Raw genomic sequence first — 16815 nt, forward strand, 5'->3', positions numbered from 1 at the left:
CTGAGCCACTCAGGTGCCCCTCACTCAGCATAATTTGTAGGGACTGTCTTACACACTTCAAAGAGTGAATACAAAAATAAAGCATATATCTTGTTACTAAGGAGATTACCATTTAGAAAAACTAATGTCATATGCATAAAAAGCTAGACATGAAAGAAAGCAAGGATGTAGTTGAAAAAGCACAAAAAAAAGAGTGAAGAGGATGGTAAGATTACTTATGGGTTGGGAGTGGGAAAGCAGGAAAAAAGGAAAAAGCTTTATGGATTTCATTTTAAGAGAACAAAGTTAAATTACAAAGTGAGGGTTGCGATTCCCCCTGCCCCCAACAAAGTAAGTAATTAGTACAAAATTACCCTTTGCTATGTGTTTGGCAGGCCAGCAAGTAGATGACCTCTACTTGGATTCCCTCACTGAATACAGAATACGGCATCATTTAACTTTGAACAACTCCTTATAATTTTACTCACAGAAACTATATATAAGAAAATTCAATGTCCGAACACATTAAGTTCACTCACTCAATCAATAAATCTTTACCGAGCACCCACTCTGTGTTCAGCACTAAGCACAGAGGAGTCCACAGGGCAGCCACAATCCTGCCCGAATGGACTGCTCTAAGTTAGGGGAGCTTGCAATCCAGCCCCGGAGATCTAGGCCGTGGGTGTAATTAGTGGCCCGGCTGTACAAAACGACCAGAGTGTCAGCATGAGAGCAGGACTTCTGCTGCATCCCTCAGCTCTTCAATCCAACTCAAAGGCTGGTTGGGAACCCAGAAATTAAGGCTGCCAACTCCGCATCTAAACCAGTCAACAGGCAGGAGCAAACATACTGCAACTGTGATTAACGTGAACCCCAGGCACCAATTTTCGAGCACCCAGCAGTAAGTATGACCTAGGAGGGGAGCTGTAAACATCATACAGACTGGTCCACCTTGCTTTCTAAAGACTCGTTGTTCCCAGTCACAACGGTTCCAAAGGCAGCGGGCCACTCGGATCCTTCCAGCTTTCTTCTGATTCTTCCAAAATGTGCAACTGCTCTTTAATGCCAGTGCCACCAAGCGGCACCGCCTTGCGTTCATGATCTTGCAAAAGCCATTTTACAACTGGCAGTGAAGAGTACAGCGTCCCACTGGGGAACACCACAGAATGTTCTCCGGAGGCTACAGACGCTGTCCCCCGGGAGCTGCCAGGGCCATTCACCGCCTGGATGCCGCTGGGGCTTTCTTTTCCCCTGGCCCGAGGCCAAGTCCTGCCCACACACCTCCCTGGAGCAACTCTATCCAAATCAAGGCAGATAAGCAGCCCGCGCAAGACAAATTCCCCACATGCCCAAATCATCAGCCGAATTCCGAGGCTCTGAATTCTTGGAGCAGCCAAAGCCTGTGATCAATCCCAACAAGACAACAGGCGGCGTTTGGAATAATAACCCTCAAACACATGGGTCCTTCCAGGTTAGAACATCTTGGCAGCTGTCTCCTTTTGAATGGGGGGGAGGGCGAGGAGGCACTCTTTAAACCATCAAGTGTACCGACACCTCTTTAAAATAACCATCCCACATTATAAGCATTAGTTCCGGAAGCGCGGAGCTCCAAAGCCAGGTGGGCCCGAACTGGCTGCAGACAGGCAAGCTGTGGGGCACAGTGGGGAGCGCGCAGGGTCGGGAGCAGAAAGGGCGGCAGAGCACCAACACACTGCCCAGCAACAAATGCGTGCTTGTGGAACCCACGCACCTGACCCCTTTGGGACGGAAGTCTGCGTGGGGCCGGGGGGGGCGGGGGGAGTCACCCTTCCACGGTAAGATGCGCCAGCAGGAAGCCCACTCCCTCCTCGTTGGGACGGGGAGCTTTTGACGTTTCATTAAAGGCTAGGTAAATAAATGCTGAGCTTGTAACTTTAATTTGCTCAGTGGGGAAGAAAAAAGTGTCACTCTACTGTAATTCCCAACGGGGTACTTTTTTAAATGCTCAGATGTTGCTTCCATGTTCAGCATACATATTCGATTTCCTTCCCTTAATATTTGTTTGACTTATTCTCCAGCGAGCACTGGGTGCTTGAGAAAAGCTCTGAAGGGTCAAACTTCAGTGCGGCTCCTCTCAGCACCTCCGTGGGCCCCCGGCCTCGGCTTCGGGTCCTCTTTCAGCTCCTGCTGGAGTGGTGGCCTGCAGGCGCGGCCGCCCCGGCTCCCGGGAGCCCCAGGTGTAAATCAGTGCAAGCTGGAGATAGCACAGACCTAACCCATCCCTGGGGTCTCCTCCAGGCTGAAAACAGGGGGCCCGCGGCAATGAGCAACACCCCAGGGAGAGCACTCTCGAGAAAGAGCCGCTCGCCTCTGCCCACAGTCCCCCACATGTCTCCTCTGAGGGAGGCTCTGACTGTACCTTTTGGGCAGGGACACTCACTGAAATGAGCCGCTTGGCCCACACCGCTTCTGAAGACAACAGTTTCTATAACGCCCACTCTTTGGGTACATAAGAAAACTGAAAAATGGAAGGAAAGACAGACAGACGTTTTTCAATATTCGATACTGTACGGATATTACGGCCAGGCTCAGGAAAGGTACTATCGCTCACTCAGATATAACACACAAGGTTCAAAGAGCTTACCGCCACCTACTTCTCCAGATACTTAATGAGGAGGGCACACCACAAGTCCTAAGAAACGAATAATTCTACAAAGCTCAGCTCTGGCAAAATGGCTCTAGGTACACCGCAAAGCTTTAATGTCAGGCCCGGCACAAACGCTGACCCAGAACAGCTTTGGCAAGGTTTGACTTTGGGCATGCCAAAAATGGGCCCGGCTCACTGTGAATCCTAGCGCTGGGGGCCATGTGGACAGTCCATCATTCAGAGAAGAGAAAGAAATGCTGGAATGTCTCAGTCTCCCACTAAGTCAGACTCTGTGAAGGCTCAAGGATCTGAGTCAGCCAAGAAGTCAAAGAATGGAAACCTCTGGTACTGGTTCTTTCTGAAGGCTGAGAGACTTCCGATGATTAGATTATCCACCCACTGCAGAGATGTTCCTTGCATTTTGAGCCCTCCTTTAGGGACACTCCCTTTTAATTAGTCCTGGTGATGTAAGAACTGAGTTTCTTGGTGCCCTGTTTGAACCCAAAGAGTAAGCCTGCCCTAGAGCCCATGGCAGGATGAGATAGGCAGTTCCACGAAAAACTTCTCTGAAGACAGCCTCCTGGATTCCCCACAAACCTGAACACATCTTCAGATGTAGTACCTGGCTTACATCTAGGGGGGAAAGCAGCTAATTTCCCATCAGAAGGATCATAACCACAAGCCTGCGAGGAACCATCTTTAGACCCAGTCCAACACTTGTTTTACATTTATTTGTTCCCCAGACCCAGTCTCTGTGGTACTTTCACTGGCAGAAGGTTGGGAGAGAAACGAACAGGACAGAGAGTCTTTTTTTTTTTTTTTAGTTATCTGCTAGCTTTCGAAAGAGGTGGTTGTGAAGTCTATTCTCTGATAGGCTGTTTTCACCTCTTGGTTCCTCTAGTGAGGAGAGAAAAAGTAAGAGTTTACTTGAATCACAGATTGTATCATCTCGCCGCTCTCCCTGGATGAGTATATAGGTATCTCTAAATTTTACTAACTCTGGATTTCTCCAATTAGCCAAGGTCCCTCATCACAAAATAAATGTGAGCTAATGGGTAAGCCTGTCTTTTCCTTCTCGTTGGTTCTTTAATCCATTTGAATCCACTTTCCACCTCCACCTACCTGGCTTTCCCTGTCTTCAGTGTCTGTTGTTTGAATTCACCTGGACCAGACACCTTTCTACAAACCTATAATATCTTTTTACCGCCGTGAGCTCTTCAGTTGCCCCTATATTGCCTGACCAACCTAGCTTCCGCTGTTAACCCAAACACAACTTCTCCCCTCCTCGATCCGCTTCTCACTGCCCCATGCGACCACACACACCAAGCTCATTCTCTTGTGGGGACCATCCCTCTTGGCTCTTCCTATACCAGGAGAACTCACTTGGCAATCAATGGTTTTATGTTCTCCAGAAAAAAAGTGGGGCATTCTATGCGATTTTGCTGCCTTGCCATGATCCATTGAAAGTATATACTTGCCATCACCTAAGAGAGTTGTGAACAAAATAATATAAATTCTCATCATTTATTAGCACCCAAGAGGTTCAACCAGCCTCTACCACCTATAGGATACCCAGGCAGTAAAAGGAAGGCATCAGCCTTTTGTGCGCCTAACAACACACAGTCGCTCTAAGCCAATTCCCATCCCCATGTGAAGTTCTGACTTTATAACTAGTACTGTTAGCCAAGAGCATTCCACATCTCTCAGGTGAAAAATGTTCAACACTTAAGTGCTACTAATAATTTTTATGGTTGGAAATGAGGATCAAAGTATGAAAGGAAAAATAAATTCACGGGTTCATACACTCAGCCAAGTCCGCCTGGCTCATTTTCTGCCACATGTTTTAAACTCTCTTAAAGGCGGGGGAGGGGAGGAGGCACAAGTTGCATTTTATTTCCCAGCTCTTTAGGTCTGGAGTAAAAGCAGACAGACTTAAAAAAAAAAAAAAAAAATCCAACACTCAAGTAACACTATACACTGCTACCGCCCCCCCAGGAGTTCCTTGCAAATGAGTATCAAGAACTCAACAGATACTCTCCCGGTAAAATACACAAACAGATAAATAAATTATCCCAGGCTGAAAAGAAATTCCACATCTGGTAGCTCACTAGAGCTTGTCAAACAAGTCAGAAACACGCAGGGCCAGAGAAGAGCATTCTTTAGCTCCTGATTTCAGGGCTGGAGAGGGAATGCAACATTTCCCAAACTCTCTGCCTTCCAACAGGGAATATGACCCATATAAACAGGCAAATGACCCCTGTGTTTTCGTCCAATTAAATAAATAATGATCCCCAGTATTAGGTCTCGAATCCAAATGTTCTGTGGGCTCAAATGACAGCCACTGGGAGGCAAAAGGTCTCTCCTCCGTGGCCTGGCCTCTTATCTCCAGACCCTTGCTGTGGTTACCTTCGGGGACAGCCAACGTCCGTTTCGCACCTTAAAGAAGTAACTGTGCCTCCCTGCACCGCGGTTTCCTAAGCTATAAAGCATCAAGTGACAGAATGATCTCTGAGGTCCCTTCACATTCTGACACCGTGTTTCTTTTCCACAGCCTTCCAGAGGGGGTGCTGTGAACAGTCACCAGGCCCACAGCGATCCCGGTCCTCTCAGCCAGTCTACGGGCCTCAGGAGACATGGCGAACGTTACCTAGCTGGGCTCTAGTAAACCACCCTCTGGAGAGGGGTTCTAGAGTCCACCCTCTCTTACCTCATACACGAGTGGCACGCTTCCCTCTCTTACTTCAGGAAGCGTGCAGTCTGCGAGCTCCCTTTGGTCTCTGCTCTATGTTCCTTAAGCAGGCCTTGGAGCCCATCACTTTAAAATGGTCCCTGGACATCGATGCCTGCCCCCCTCTAACAAAAGCACTGCCTTAGCATGCCCTCACGTCTGTGAAAGCCATGCCGGAACTCTGTGCCTGAGTACATGTTAGTCCTCAGAAGACTCATCAGCAGAACCATGACCAGAACAGGCCCGGGCTCACCAGCCTCCGGCTGTCTTCCACGAAAGTAACTGCTGGGTTCTCCCTTCGATTCCTGACGTGCTGCCCATCACCTCCCTACATCCTCATTATGCAATCTTGCCGTGTTTCACAGGGAAGTGAAGGAGTTTGCCACTCCAGATGCACAGGACTCTGACACTTTTTCACATGGAACCACAGCGTACCAGTGTCTGTACTTGTTAGCTCTCAGATTCATCACACCCAGGGGGGTTTCAGGAAGTCCTCTGGTCTATTCTTCTGTCTCCTGGCAGCACTAGTAAAACCACTCTAGATACTGGAAAGGCTGCTGGCTCCCTCTTTCTGAAAAATTCCCAGATGGGCAGATGCTTCTGTCTCTCCAGATTCCTCAAAAAATTCTTTGGAGCCAAAGTAAGAAAGGTCTGTTGCATGGTTTTGCTTTGGTTCTCACATATTAAATAAACTATCTTTTTAATTTAAATGAGGATAACGAATTTACTACAGAATTCATAAAGGCCATGGGGGGAAAATAACAGAAGAAATGGAGATGCCTATTTTGGAGAAGAACAAGCAGGGGGATATACTGATTATATTCAAATTAAAAGTTTAAGGGGAACAAACTGGTGGTAACCAGAGGGGAGGTGGCTGGGGGGATAGGGGGAAATAGGTGATGGGGATTAAGGAGTGCCGGGTGTTTTATGGAAGTGTGGAATGACTGACTATATTATACACTTGAAAATAATATTACATTGTGTATTATCTAACTGGAATTTAAATAAAAACTTTTAAAAATTTAAATTAAACTAAAAGTGCCAAGATAAAATCTTACCTAGATGACCTCGTAAGGTCATTAAATCTACAACTCCAGAGTGTAAACTCTTTGTAGGTGCACACAGAACATTTACCAAAATAGACCCTCCACTGGACCATAGAGTCTCAGTAAATTTCAAAACAATGAAGCCATATGGAGTATCTGACCACAGTAGAATCAAATCAGAAATCAATAAAAAAAGAGAAAACTTTAAAAACTGGCCGAAGTAAGCAATATACTTTTATATAACTATGAGTCAAAGAAGATAGTACAATGGAAATTAGAAAATATGTTAAACTTAAGGATAATAAAAATATGACAAATCAAGACTTGGGAATATACCTAAAGCAGTAATTCCCAAGAAATTTACAGCTTTAAATGCATACATTGCAAAAATAAATAGTGAGATCAATGATCTAAACTATCACTTGAAAGACTAGGAAAATAACAGCAACTCAAACTCATGAAAGCAGAGGAGATAGCAACATTCGAGTAGAATGCTGAAGGATGAATAGCAATTACCAAGATAGATATAATCCTAACACACTGTGCTAAACACAACAAAGTAGCTCTGAGTTCCAACATAACTCCCCTAGGACATAAGTTTTTGTTAACAGATTTATTTATTCACTTAATCAGTCGAGCCTGCTCCCAATTCCCGCATGAAATAATCCTAGGCTTTGGCATGAAGAAGAGGATTTGGGAACACCATTATCTTCTGTCTTCTGACTCAGCACAAAAGTGGGTACCCTCTCTAGAACAGAACTGTCCTCTGTGAAGAATGGAAGTAATAAGCCCCCTTCCTCACGAACCGCGGCAGAATCTCGAGCAGAGTCATGAGACTGACGGCAGCGGCAGCTGACTTGGCGTCTTGTGACGTGCACAGCGCCCTGCCCACCACAGAGAAAGTGCAGCTCCTGAGCGTTTTCCTTCTATGTGGGAGGCACGTGTAACTTTCTAATGTACATGTTAACCTAATGAAGTCAGTATCATTACTGCCATTTCATATAAGAACAAACTAATATCCCGAAGGATTAAATAACTTGTCCTTGCTCATTAACTGGTCAGTGAAAGAGCAGCACTTTGGACCTGGAGCTTTCCTAACTTTGTCCATTATATTAATTACTATGCAGGAAATAACTTTTACAAAATTACCCTAAAGCACCAATGGTAGGGATGCGTGAGAAACCTGTTTGTTATCCTTAGCATCAAGATAATTCCGTGAGAGACAACTGACACGCTCATGGCTCTTAGTGCGAGTTTTATGAGCCTGTGGTCTCTGACAGGATAAACCGCCCCCCCCCCCCCAACGCAGACACTATAACGGAGACATACTGGGACCTCTATTCCAACTCTTCCACTCATTAGCTGTTTGACTATAGGCAAGTTATCTCACCTTGCTTCGTCTTAGTAAAGAATGAGAAAATAACCACCTTGCAGGTTTGGGAAAAGATCATAAGTAATGCCTGTAAACACCCAGAACATTCACTGGAACATGGAGGGTAGTTACGAAAGTTTTCCTTCCATGGCATCTTGAGAAGATCCCACTGAAGAGGGAGCACTCTGTCCATCTTGGCTATATCGTCCTGAATGTTCCCTTTTTTCACTTCCCTTTTACCACAAAAATAAACACATAAGTATAGTCTGAAACCACTATATGCAACAGAGGAAATACTGGCAGAAAAACTGGGTTTTTTTGCCATGAGTTGGCTAGAGAAACAAGGAGGTAACTTGCTTTTTTAAAAAATGGGAATGATAGTGTGCTAAAAATCATCCAATACTCTAGATGTGATCATGTAAAAGACATCTCTGTGAATGAGAATAAACCCAAAAAGATGATACATATTTTATTAGCCACTCTCACGCTCTTCGCGGCCAGTAACTATACAGGCCAAGGGTGTCACACGTCAGCCTCGTTCACAACAATTTCTTTTCCACTCAAATGGAGCCACATTAAAACAAAACAAAACAAAACAAAAAAACCCAAACAAACAAACCCAGGAAAACTTGAGCTTTTAATTTTTGGTGGTGGTGATGGTTAGGGGGATTCCTATTTCTTCGCCTTAAAATCCACTTTTAGTTTAAGGGTTAGAAAATAAATTTCTCTCTCTCTCTCTCTCTCTTTTTTTTTTAAGATTATTTATTTGAGAGAGAGAGAGAGTAAGCAAGAGCATGGGGGGGAGGGGCAAAGGAAGAGGGAGAGAATCTCCAGCAGGCTCCCCACCGAGCACGGAGCCCAACTTAGGGCTCAATCCCACGACCCTGAGATCATGACCTGAGCCGAAACCAAGAGGGATGCTCGACCGACTGAGCCACCCAGATGCCCCAGAAAATAAATTTCTATAGTAAATATAGAATACACAACACGTATTCACTTAATAAAATCTGAGTACCAGATGGCCTCATATAATACCATTTCATGATTTCTTAGAACCTCCGATTCAGCAAACTGAGTCAGCTAGAGAAGATGGCTGCCTCTGTCTGACGGGCCCGACGAGCGCAGGGGGCAGCTCTCACCGCTCTCCCCGTGCCGGCTGCGGCTAAGTGACGCATGCTCTCCGTTTTGCTTGGGTCCGATGCCGCCGGCACGCCCCCGCAGCCGCAAGCCTCTGCCCGCCGCCGTCACGCATCTCCCGCACATCCTCCCTGACAGAGCTCATCAATTCCCACTGCTTTTCACCGGGCCTTGGCTCTGGCACTTTCCCCTGGGGAGACCTTTACTGGTCTCCATACTTAACCCTTGAACCCAGCCTAATCCATCAGCCGCACTGAATGAACGGTGAGAGAGAATGTTTCTCCCTAAAGACAGGCAGCCAACCTCTCTACTTAAACCTCAGAAAGAAAGCCATCAACAGGGTCTGCTTTCTGTTTGTCAGCGTCGCCAGCGTCTTCGCTTACTGACATTTTTATCGTTGCCGTGCCCAGCTGCTCGAGTCAGGCGAAGCCCTCTTCAAGGAGACATCAATTAAGTGCTCGTTACATGCTATTGATGCGCTTTTGAAAATATCCCCTGGGACTCTCCTTGGGAGTTCTCAAAACTAGTGGAGGGCACAGTTGTCATTCTGGAATAGGGTTTCTCCAAAGTTTTAAAGAACAGCTTCATAACCCACGCTCCTATGCACCGCTTTTAGGCTCTACTGGGATTTAGAAATTATGACTTTAGAGAATGAAATAGAATACTCTTCATCAGGAAAGACAAGCAACACTAGGCAAGAAATACCAAATATGTAAATAGACCGTCTGAAACCTCCTTACCTCATAACCAAACTGCAGCTCGTCAGAGGTCAGCATGATGATATCGTCATCGATAGCCAGGACAGCCTCCGTCTCGATTTCGTCATACGGGAAGAAACGGTTACTCAGCTTGTTTTCAGCAGTCCTCACAACTTTTAATGGAACCCGGATCTTGGGCCAGAGAGAATCTGGGGTGGGAAAAACAGGCATGTATTACTCTCCTGATTTCTGTGAGGAGATAAAGTGGTAAAAGCACCACATCACAAATGAGATGGCACTCACTTCCGTGGCTCCCATTAAAGCTACACGTACAACTGTTCAAGCGCGAGTTCTTACAAATGCATGGTTATAAAAACTTCAAGTATTTCTATCCTCTCCAAGTCCTTGCGACACTTCTAATTCTCAATACTGTCTTAACTAGAATGTACAAATGGTTTCAACTCACAACTGAGGGACAGAGAAGCCAAAAGGACTTGCCCAAAATCACAACAGGAGGGATGGAGTCTGCACTGTCTCATTCTCAGGCCCGTGGTTTAATATCAGAACTCTGCCACCTCCCCAGACTACCTTCAGTGAGGTACACCCCAGCTCAAGACATGCCTCTGCTCTGCTGGCAAATACAAAGCATGTGTTCTAGATGTTCGCCCCAGTGTGCCGACCTCCACCATGCAATCGCAAACAGATACCAAAGCTGCTCAAATCCACCCCGCAAAAACGGTTTCCCTGAACGACATGGGTTTCTTAACTTAGCACGCTATCCCTTCGACAGCCCCTTCCCTCTGATTCACTGGGTTTGGTTTCTCATCATGAACAATTTACAGAGTAAATATCAAGTTTCTAGGTCCAATTATGTGGGATTTTCTAGTATACTGAAGAAATACCAACCCATGACTTGCCTTACATTTTTTCCCATTCTACTTTGAAATGATTGAAGCAATTCAACCGCAGGTTCCTTATTTTAAAATGTTGCATTTAGCCCAGCATGAAATTAGTACCTCTTTGGTACAGTACCCTTATCCATAGACCTCAGGGTTCTTTACAGAGGGTACTTTGTTCTTCATACAACATTTGTCAAGTGACAACGGGAAAGCTAGGTATCACACTGCTTCCAAAAAGCCCATCGTGTAATTGTGGAAAAATCTAGTTCGCGTGAATCTTGAAGCCCCAAATGCCTGTGGCCACTCCAAAGTCACCATACTGAAGAGAAGTACAGCAAGGGAGAGTCAGAAGGGAAAAGGCTGTCGGTACGGCCTGCAGATGAAATATCTTCCTTTTGTATATTGTACAGCGTGTCCGTGGGGCACACTGTTGGGACACTAGCAGGATCCTGGAAGAAGCCTGCGTAAGTGGAGGCCCTATAATTAAGGAAGACAGTCAGTCTTAAATAAACACAGAGCCTAAAAAAGCGGTCAACTCCGAAAGAAGCATGTTTGGGAAGAAGGACTGAACTGAACACCGAAGAAATGATCCTAGGGGCCACTCACTGACTTTTAATCAGTAACAGTAGTTAATTATAGTTTCATCCCTGGCTCAGAAGCACATAATCAATAAACAGCTTTGGAATAAGTGGATGGGCACAGGACTTGAGACAGTGAAGACCTGTGTCCCATGTTACTTATGGGGCGTCAGCAAGTCCCTCTCACTGTCTTCTAAGAATAAGCGGGGGGGAGGGGGGGGCGGGGAGAGACACGTTTACTAAGCAACTAATATATGCCACACACTTTGTAGATGTAATGTTATCCAATCCTCCTGACAACCCCCTGGGGCAGAAATTACTCACAAAGCAGTAGTTACAAGGCTCAGGGAGATTACATAATTTGGCAGTATGTAAAATTACATAATTTTACAGAGCTCCTAAATGATAAGGCAAGTGATTGAATCTAAGTCTGTTTAGCATCAAAGACCAAACAGAACATGTACCATCTACTGCAGTATGAAAACCTCATGCTTCTCTAGATCTGGGACAAAATAATGAAGCTCAACATGTTCTCCAACAATCCTTATTCTCGTTGGCTTCCTACTCCCTCTTCCAGATAAATAAAATCCTTGGCATAAATCTACTGTCCAAATCCTTATGAAACATGAATGTAAGATCTAAAATGCAAGAGGTTATAACTCCATCTACTAGACCACCAGTTCTCCAACTTTGTGGTGTCAGGATTTCTGTATGCTCTTAAAAATTGTTGAGAACCCCAAAGAAGCTTTCTGTGGGACACACACACGGTTTGTGTGAGATTAAAACTGAGGAAATTTTAAAACAGAAGAATACATAAGCACACATCCCACTAGCCATTTATCCCATGTCATGTAGCCTCTGGAAAACTCCTCTGTCCCCTTGTGAAAAACAAAGAGTGGGGAATGGAGGTGACTTGGTATTACTATGAAAATAATTTCAACCTCACAGACCCCTTGAAAGGTTCTCATGGATGTCCAGGGCTCCCTGGACCACATTTTGAAAGGCTTTGTGTTCAGATTTGGGTATCATAAGATGGGGAAAGTTCCAACAAGCTGGAAAAGACTTTGGGAGGCGTTCCAAGGACAGTACAGGCACTTGAATCCAGGATTTCCACAGAATGTTTAAAGAGACTAACGCACGGTGCCAGTTGTCAATGTATTGCCTCAGCTTCAATTTCACCCTTCACTGCCCTGTTTCTCATACTGGAACTAGATCCTGTGAACATTTCACCTCTGCCAACCAGCTTGATGTTAGGCTTTGTCAGTAGAGAGTGCTAGAGGGACACTTTGGAAGGAAGGGGGCTTTTCTTGCTGGTTCGCGCATACCTCTTTAATTTGTTGCTCCTTCCGTACTTGACCAGAAGATAGGCAGGCAGGGGCACTTCTCTCCCTCAAGCTTAAGTGGTACCCCCCGCGACAGCTTTGCAACAGGTTCTGCAGACACTGCCAAGAGGAACTCAGCTGAGGTCCTCCCCATGGGTGGTTCCCAGGGAGCTCCACTGAAGCCCTCCATTTCCCAGCAAGTTCAAGAACACACCCCGGGTCACTTTTTGTTGAATTCTGGGCATACTGAAGGGGAACGGGAGGTTTCTTGTTTGCCAGACTTGGCCTGTGGCACCTCCGTAAACCTCACTGTGCAGTGAGCTACAGTCACATCCTGTCCAACAAGCCCTGAATCTCAGAGCTAGCTGGGGAAGGGGTTCTCCCAAATTTATTTCCTGCTATCTTTAAAGTTTTTACCCCTTAGTCACCAATCACCTATCACTAATCATTCTTTATAATAAACTTTTCCTGTTCAAGTTACGGTGTGGTTTCTGTCTCCTACCTAGGCCTTGACTAATACACAGGGCTATCAGGAGGGCTATCAGATGAAAGAGGAATTATTCTCTATGACCTCTAAAGTCAGAAGCATGACGAATGGCTGGGTGAAAAGTTACAGGCAACTAATTTAGACTCAAAATAGGTAAGACTCTTCTGATGGAGGGATGCCTGGCTGGCTCAGTCAGAGGAGCATGCGACTCTTAATCTCAGGATCATGAGTTCGAGCCCCACACTGGGTGTAGAAATAACTTAAAATAAATAAAGTGGGGCACCGGGGTGGCTCAGTCTGTCGAGCGTCTGACTCTTGATTTTGGCTCAGGTCTTGACCTCAGGGTCATGGGATCAAGCCCCACCTTTGGCTCCGTGCTCAGCAGGGAGTTTGCTTAAGGATTCTCTCTCTCCCTCTCCCTCTGCCCCTCACCCCTGCTCGTGCGCATGCTCTCTCTCAAATAAATAAATCTTTAAAAATAAATAGATAAATAAATTTTAAAAAAGAATCTTCTGATGGAAAAACTGAGATAAAACGAAATAATGAAATACCTTTAGCAATACAATGTGTGCTTTTACTTGAAATGTACTAACTTAGGTCAGATTTCTACTTGACATCATCTGAGAGACCAAACAAGATGCCTCTGAGGTCCAGGATTTCATGAGGCAGTCATAGAATATAGAACAGTCTTTAGGAAGAGTTTTGAATCCCAGGTGTACTCCTTACTAGCCATGGGCTCTTGAACAAGTCAATCATTTTCAACCTGTTTCTTCAACTGTGAAGACAGAATAATAACACTATCTTCCCATGGCTGACTGTGAGGTTGAACATGAATGCACTTAGCAGCATAGCGCCTCGCACACGGGAGACATCCGCTAAATGTCAGCGGGGCCTTCCTTTGAACGTCTGTGTCTATTTACAGAATCAAAGGACTTCTTCCGAACCTTAGGGGTAAGGGAGGCAAAGTGGGACATGTTAGATCTGGCACATTACTCTGACGATCCAGCAGCATGCCCCCAGCTTGCACCTTCCATATTTACTTTTAGGTCAACAGGATCCCTACCAATAACCCTCTAGAATGGAGACAATGGAACACACAAATAAAACAAAAGAACACAGAACCTTTTTTTAATCTCACAAAGTAACAAACAGCTCCTCTTTTTGCAATATGTACAGAAAATAGGCTAGCTGCTTTGGTTAAGTATGAACATTCCTCTACCCTGGATGGGATTTGGACTTTCACTTGGTGAGTGGGTACAGCATGTTCCACCCACAGATGGCTTTCCACATCATCACCTATATATCCAAAGAATTACTTGAGACGATCAATATCCACAGACAACTAACTTGCCCTTGCCTTGTAAAGTCTTTGATGGAGAGGTTTTAGGGAATGATGAAGGCCAAAGAGGATGACATGGGGTGAAGATGGACATGGGATTGTCCTTCCCTGTTCTGAGTTAGGCCTGGGTAGCTGAAAGTCAGCCAGGGCAAAAGCAGTCTCCACCTCAACGGTCAGCTGTCTATGTACCATCGTCACCACAAGACAGGCCTCTAAAGAGAATTCCCAGTTTTTTGTTTTCACATTTTCAAATAAAATAGGACTCCAAGAAAGGGAACTACCATTCTCTCAGGCTTCAGCATTCCTTCTGTGGAGGGCAGAAATCAAAAATAAGCATTATAATTACTCCCTGCTCTAAAGCAGGGAGTTCTGATATGGGATGTTGACTGTTTAAAAAAATTAGGACAGAAGCATGAGGTGGGAAAGAAAAATATGGGTGAGAAAAAAAGAACTTTTTTTCCCCCCTTTCCATTAGTATTTTCAAAAGAACAGATTTACTTTCCTGTCTCTCTTTGAGTCCCTGACAAGGAAGAACCTAGTTCTTCTACATAATCCCAAATCAGAGAACAGACAAAGCATGATTTTCCTCCTGCTAAATGGCAATCTAAGTGGATACAGGGGGCCTTCGTGCAAGGGGCACGAGCTTTGGATCCCTGGAGACCTGTGTTCATTTCGGGCTCTGCCACTTGCAGTTTTGTGATTCAGGCAAATTACACAACTAATCTGAGCTTCAGTTTTATAAAATGGGAGTAAGAACAGCTTCCTTGCAGGTCTGTCAGAAGGACGAGATAATATATGTAAAGCACTTAACACAGTTCCTATTCCTGGGATTTAAAAGGTATATAATACATGGCTATAAAAACATCGTATTATTTTCATCTTCATAAATGGGTTCTTGTAAAGTCTTACGGACCTCACTTCTCTCCTGACAGCCTGAAAAGGTGTAGACAGAAGGCTGTGAGGTGGCCCCTTAGGATGCAGAAGGACACAATTCATAGCTAGAGAACTTTAGGCTCTAATTCCATTGCTAAGGCCAAATGGGGTCTCTTTTTTCCTTACTCCTTCTAAATTCTAGTGAAACTCTAAATTCTAAATGAGTTCAAAGTAAAACAGCATGGCCTTGTACCTTATGTCTCATCCTGTGAACCTGTGGCTGGCAAAATAAAAATGTCACCTTCCATTCACACAAAGTAGTCTGAAAAACAGGAGTTTTTTAAACACATTGCTGAGTTTATGAAAAACAAACAGCTGAGCCAGGTGACCTGATAACTTCACAGTCAGGAACTTTAGTCTAGCTTGAAGGAGAAAAAGAACTCCTTGTGTTAAGGATTTTTTAAAAATGGGTATTGATTAACGGTTTTCTCCACGTCGGATGCCAAGAAAGATGTGAGCAAAGAGAATTTTTCCTCCAACTTGGCAAAGGTACTATAAAACGGTGAGGTTGACTGAGGATGACCCCAAGCCCATCCTGGCAATCACTGTCACAAACACAACCACAGATCAATAAAATAAATGGTCAGATTATCTCCATACCAACCTTGAGCTCACTTGAGGAATGCTCAGGCTGCTTGGTGTACAGCAGGTCCGCATGACCTTAATTCCCCACAGTCCCTGAATTCGGCTCGAAAGCAGGGAGTCTGTGGCTTCTACTACTCCGTTGCCTCTTCTGGGATGACCGTCCTGACACATTCGGCCCGTCCCCTCCTGCCTGCTAACAACTATGAAAGTCACAATCTGAAGCCAGGGAGCTCCTGAGGTCAATTCAAATTTAACACTGAAATCAGCTAAACCAGAAGCCTGAGTTAAACCTATCTGAGCTATACAGTGTAATAGCTTCCTTCACAGGGAGGCCAGGGGCCAAGCCAAACAACCTCTATATCCATCAAGTTTGGAAATTGAAGAGTTGGGGAGGAGGAAGGCAGTGGCTTGCCTTTTTTTTTTCTGAAAGAGCTCAAAACCAATGTGACGAAAGCTCACTGGAAATTTCTATTGCCTAGTCTAAGTATTTACTTAAACTTCAAACCCAGCAATTTAGACTTAAATGTAACCAAAAAGAAAAATGTATTTGGTTGGAGAGTGAAAAAAAAGAAGGCGGGGGGGGGAGGGGGAGGATTTCTGCCTGCATTAACCCTCCCAGCAGCAGACACGTTCACCACAATATTTATTTTAGCAAATGTAGAGAAAGTGAAAAACATCACTTTTGCCTCTAATATTTCAAAGCCTTGGACTTACTTTTTTAAAAAATATATATGCTACTAATGCCATACATACAGATTCAGACGGCTTTGCTGGCATGAGGGCCAGAGCCGACAGCCCCATTTACCAACTGAACAAAACACCCCACAGAGGTCTAAACATGGTTCATGCTCCCCTCAAACAACCGCATCGCCAGAGCCTGAGCTGAGACCTCAAAACCACTGCTAGAAAAAAAAAGCTGGTTCAGTCTCTAAACGTGTCAAAACTGGGGCCTCGTCAGTTGAGGGCTCGCTTTCCTCCCTAGAGCCAAAATATTTCAAAAATAAACTAAGCTTCTGGTCATAGAATTAACCACTACATTTTAGCAGGGTCTACCAAAAACTAAACCTGAACATCCAGCTCCAAAAC

The 16815-nt window shown here is 44.9% G+C and overlaps 1 protein-coding gene across 3 annotated transcripts in view; it reads right to left on the minus strand.

Annotated features, from left to right (window-relative positions):
• Positions 1-16815, minus strand: part of EXT2 (exostosin glycosyltransferase 2) — a 133561-nt gene that overhangs the window by 21269 nt on the left and 95477 nt on the right. For all 3 annotated transcript variants that reach the window (XM_045893863.3, XM_045893864.3, XM_045893862.3), the window contains one exon: positions 9629-9795. In XM_045893863.3, the coding sequence (XP_045749819.1) occupies positions 9629-9795 (167 nt within the window). The remainder of the gene's footprint in view (positions 1-9628; positions 9796-16815) is intronic.

This window comes from Mirounga angustirostris, unplaced genomic scaffold (genome assembly GCF_029215605.1).
Source record: "Mirounga angustirostris isolate CCGP_5_RB_7025 unplaced genomic scaffold, mMirAng1.0.hap1 SCAF_13, whole genome shotgun sequence".
Lineage (NCBI taxonomy): Eukaryota > Metazoa > Chordata > Mammalia > Carnivora > Phocidae > Mirounga > Mirounga angustirostris.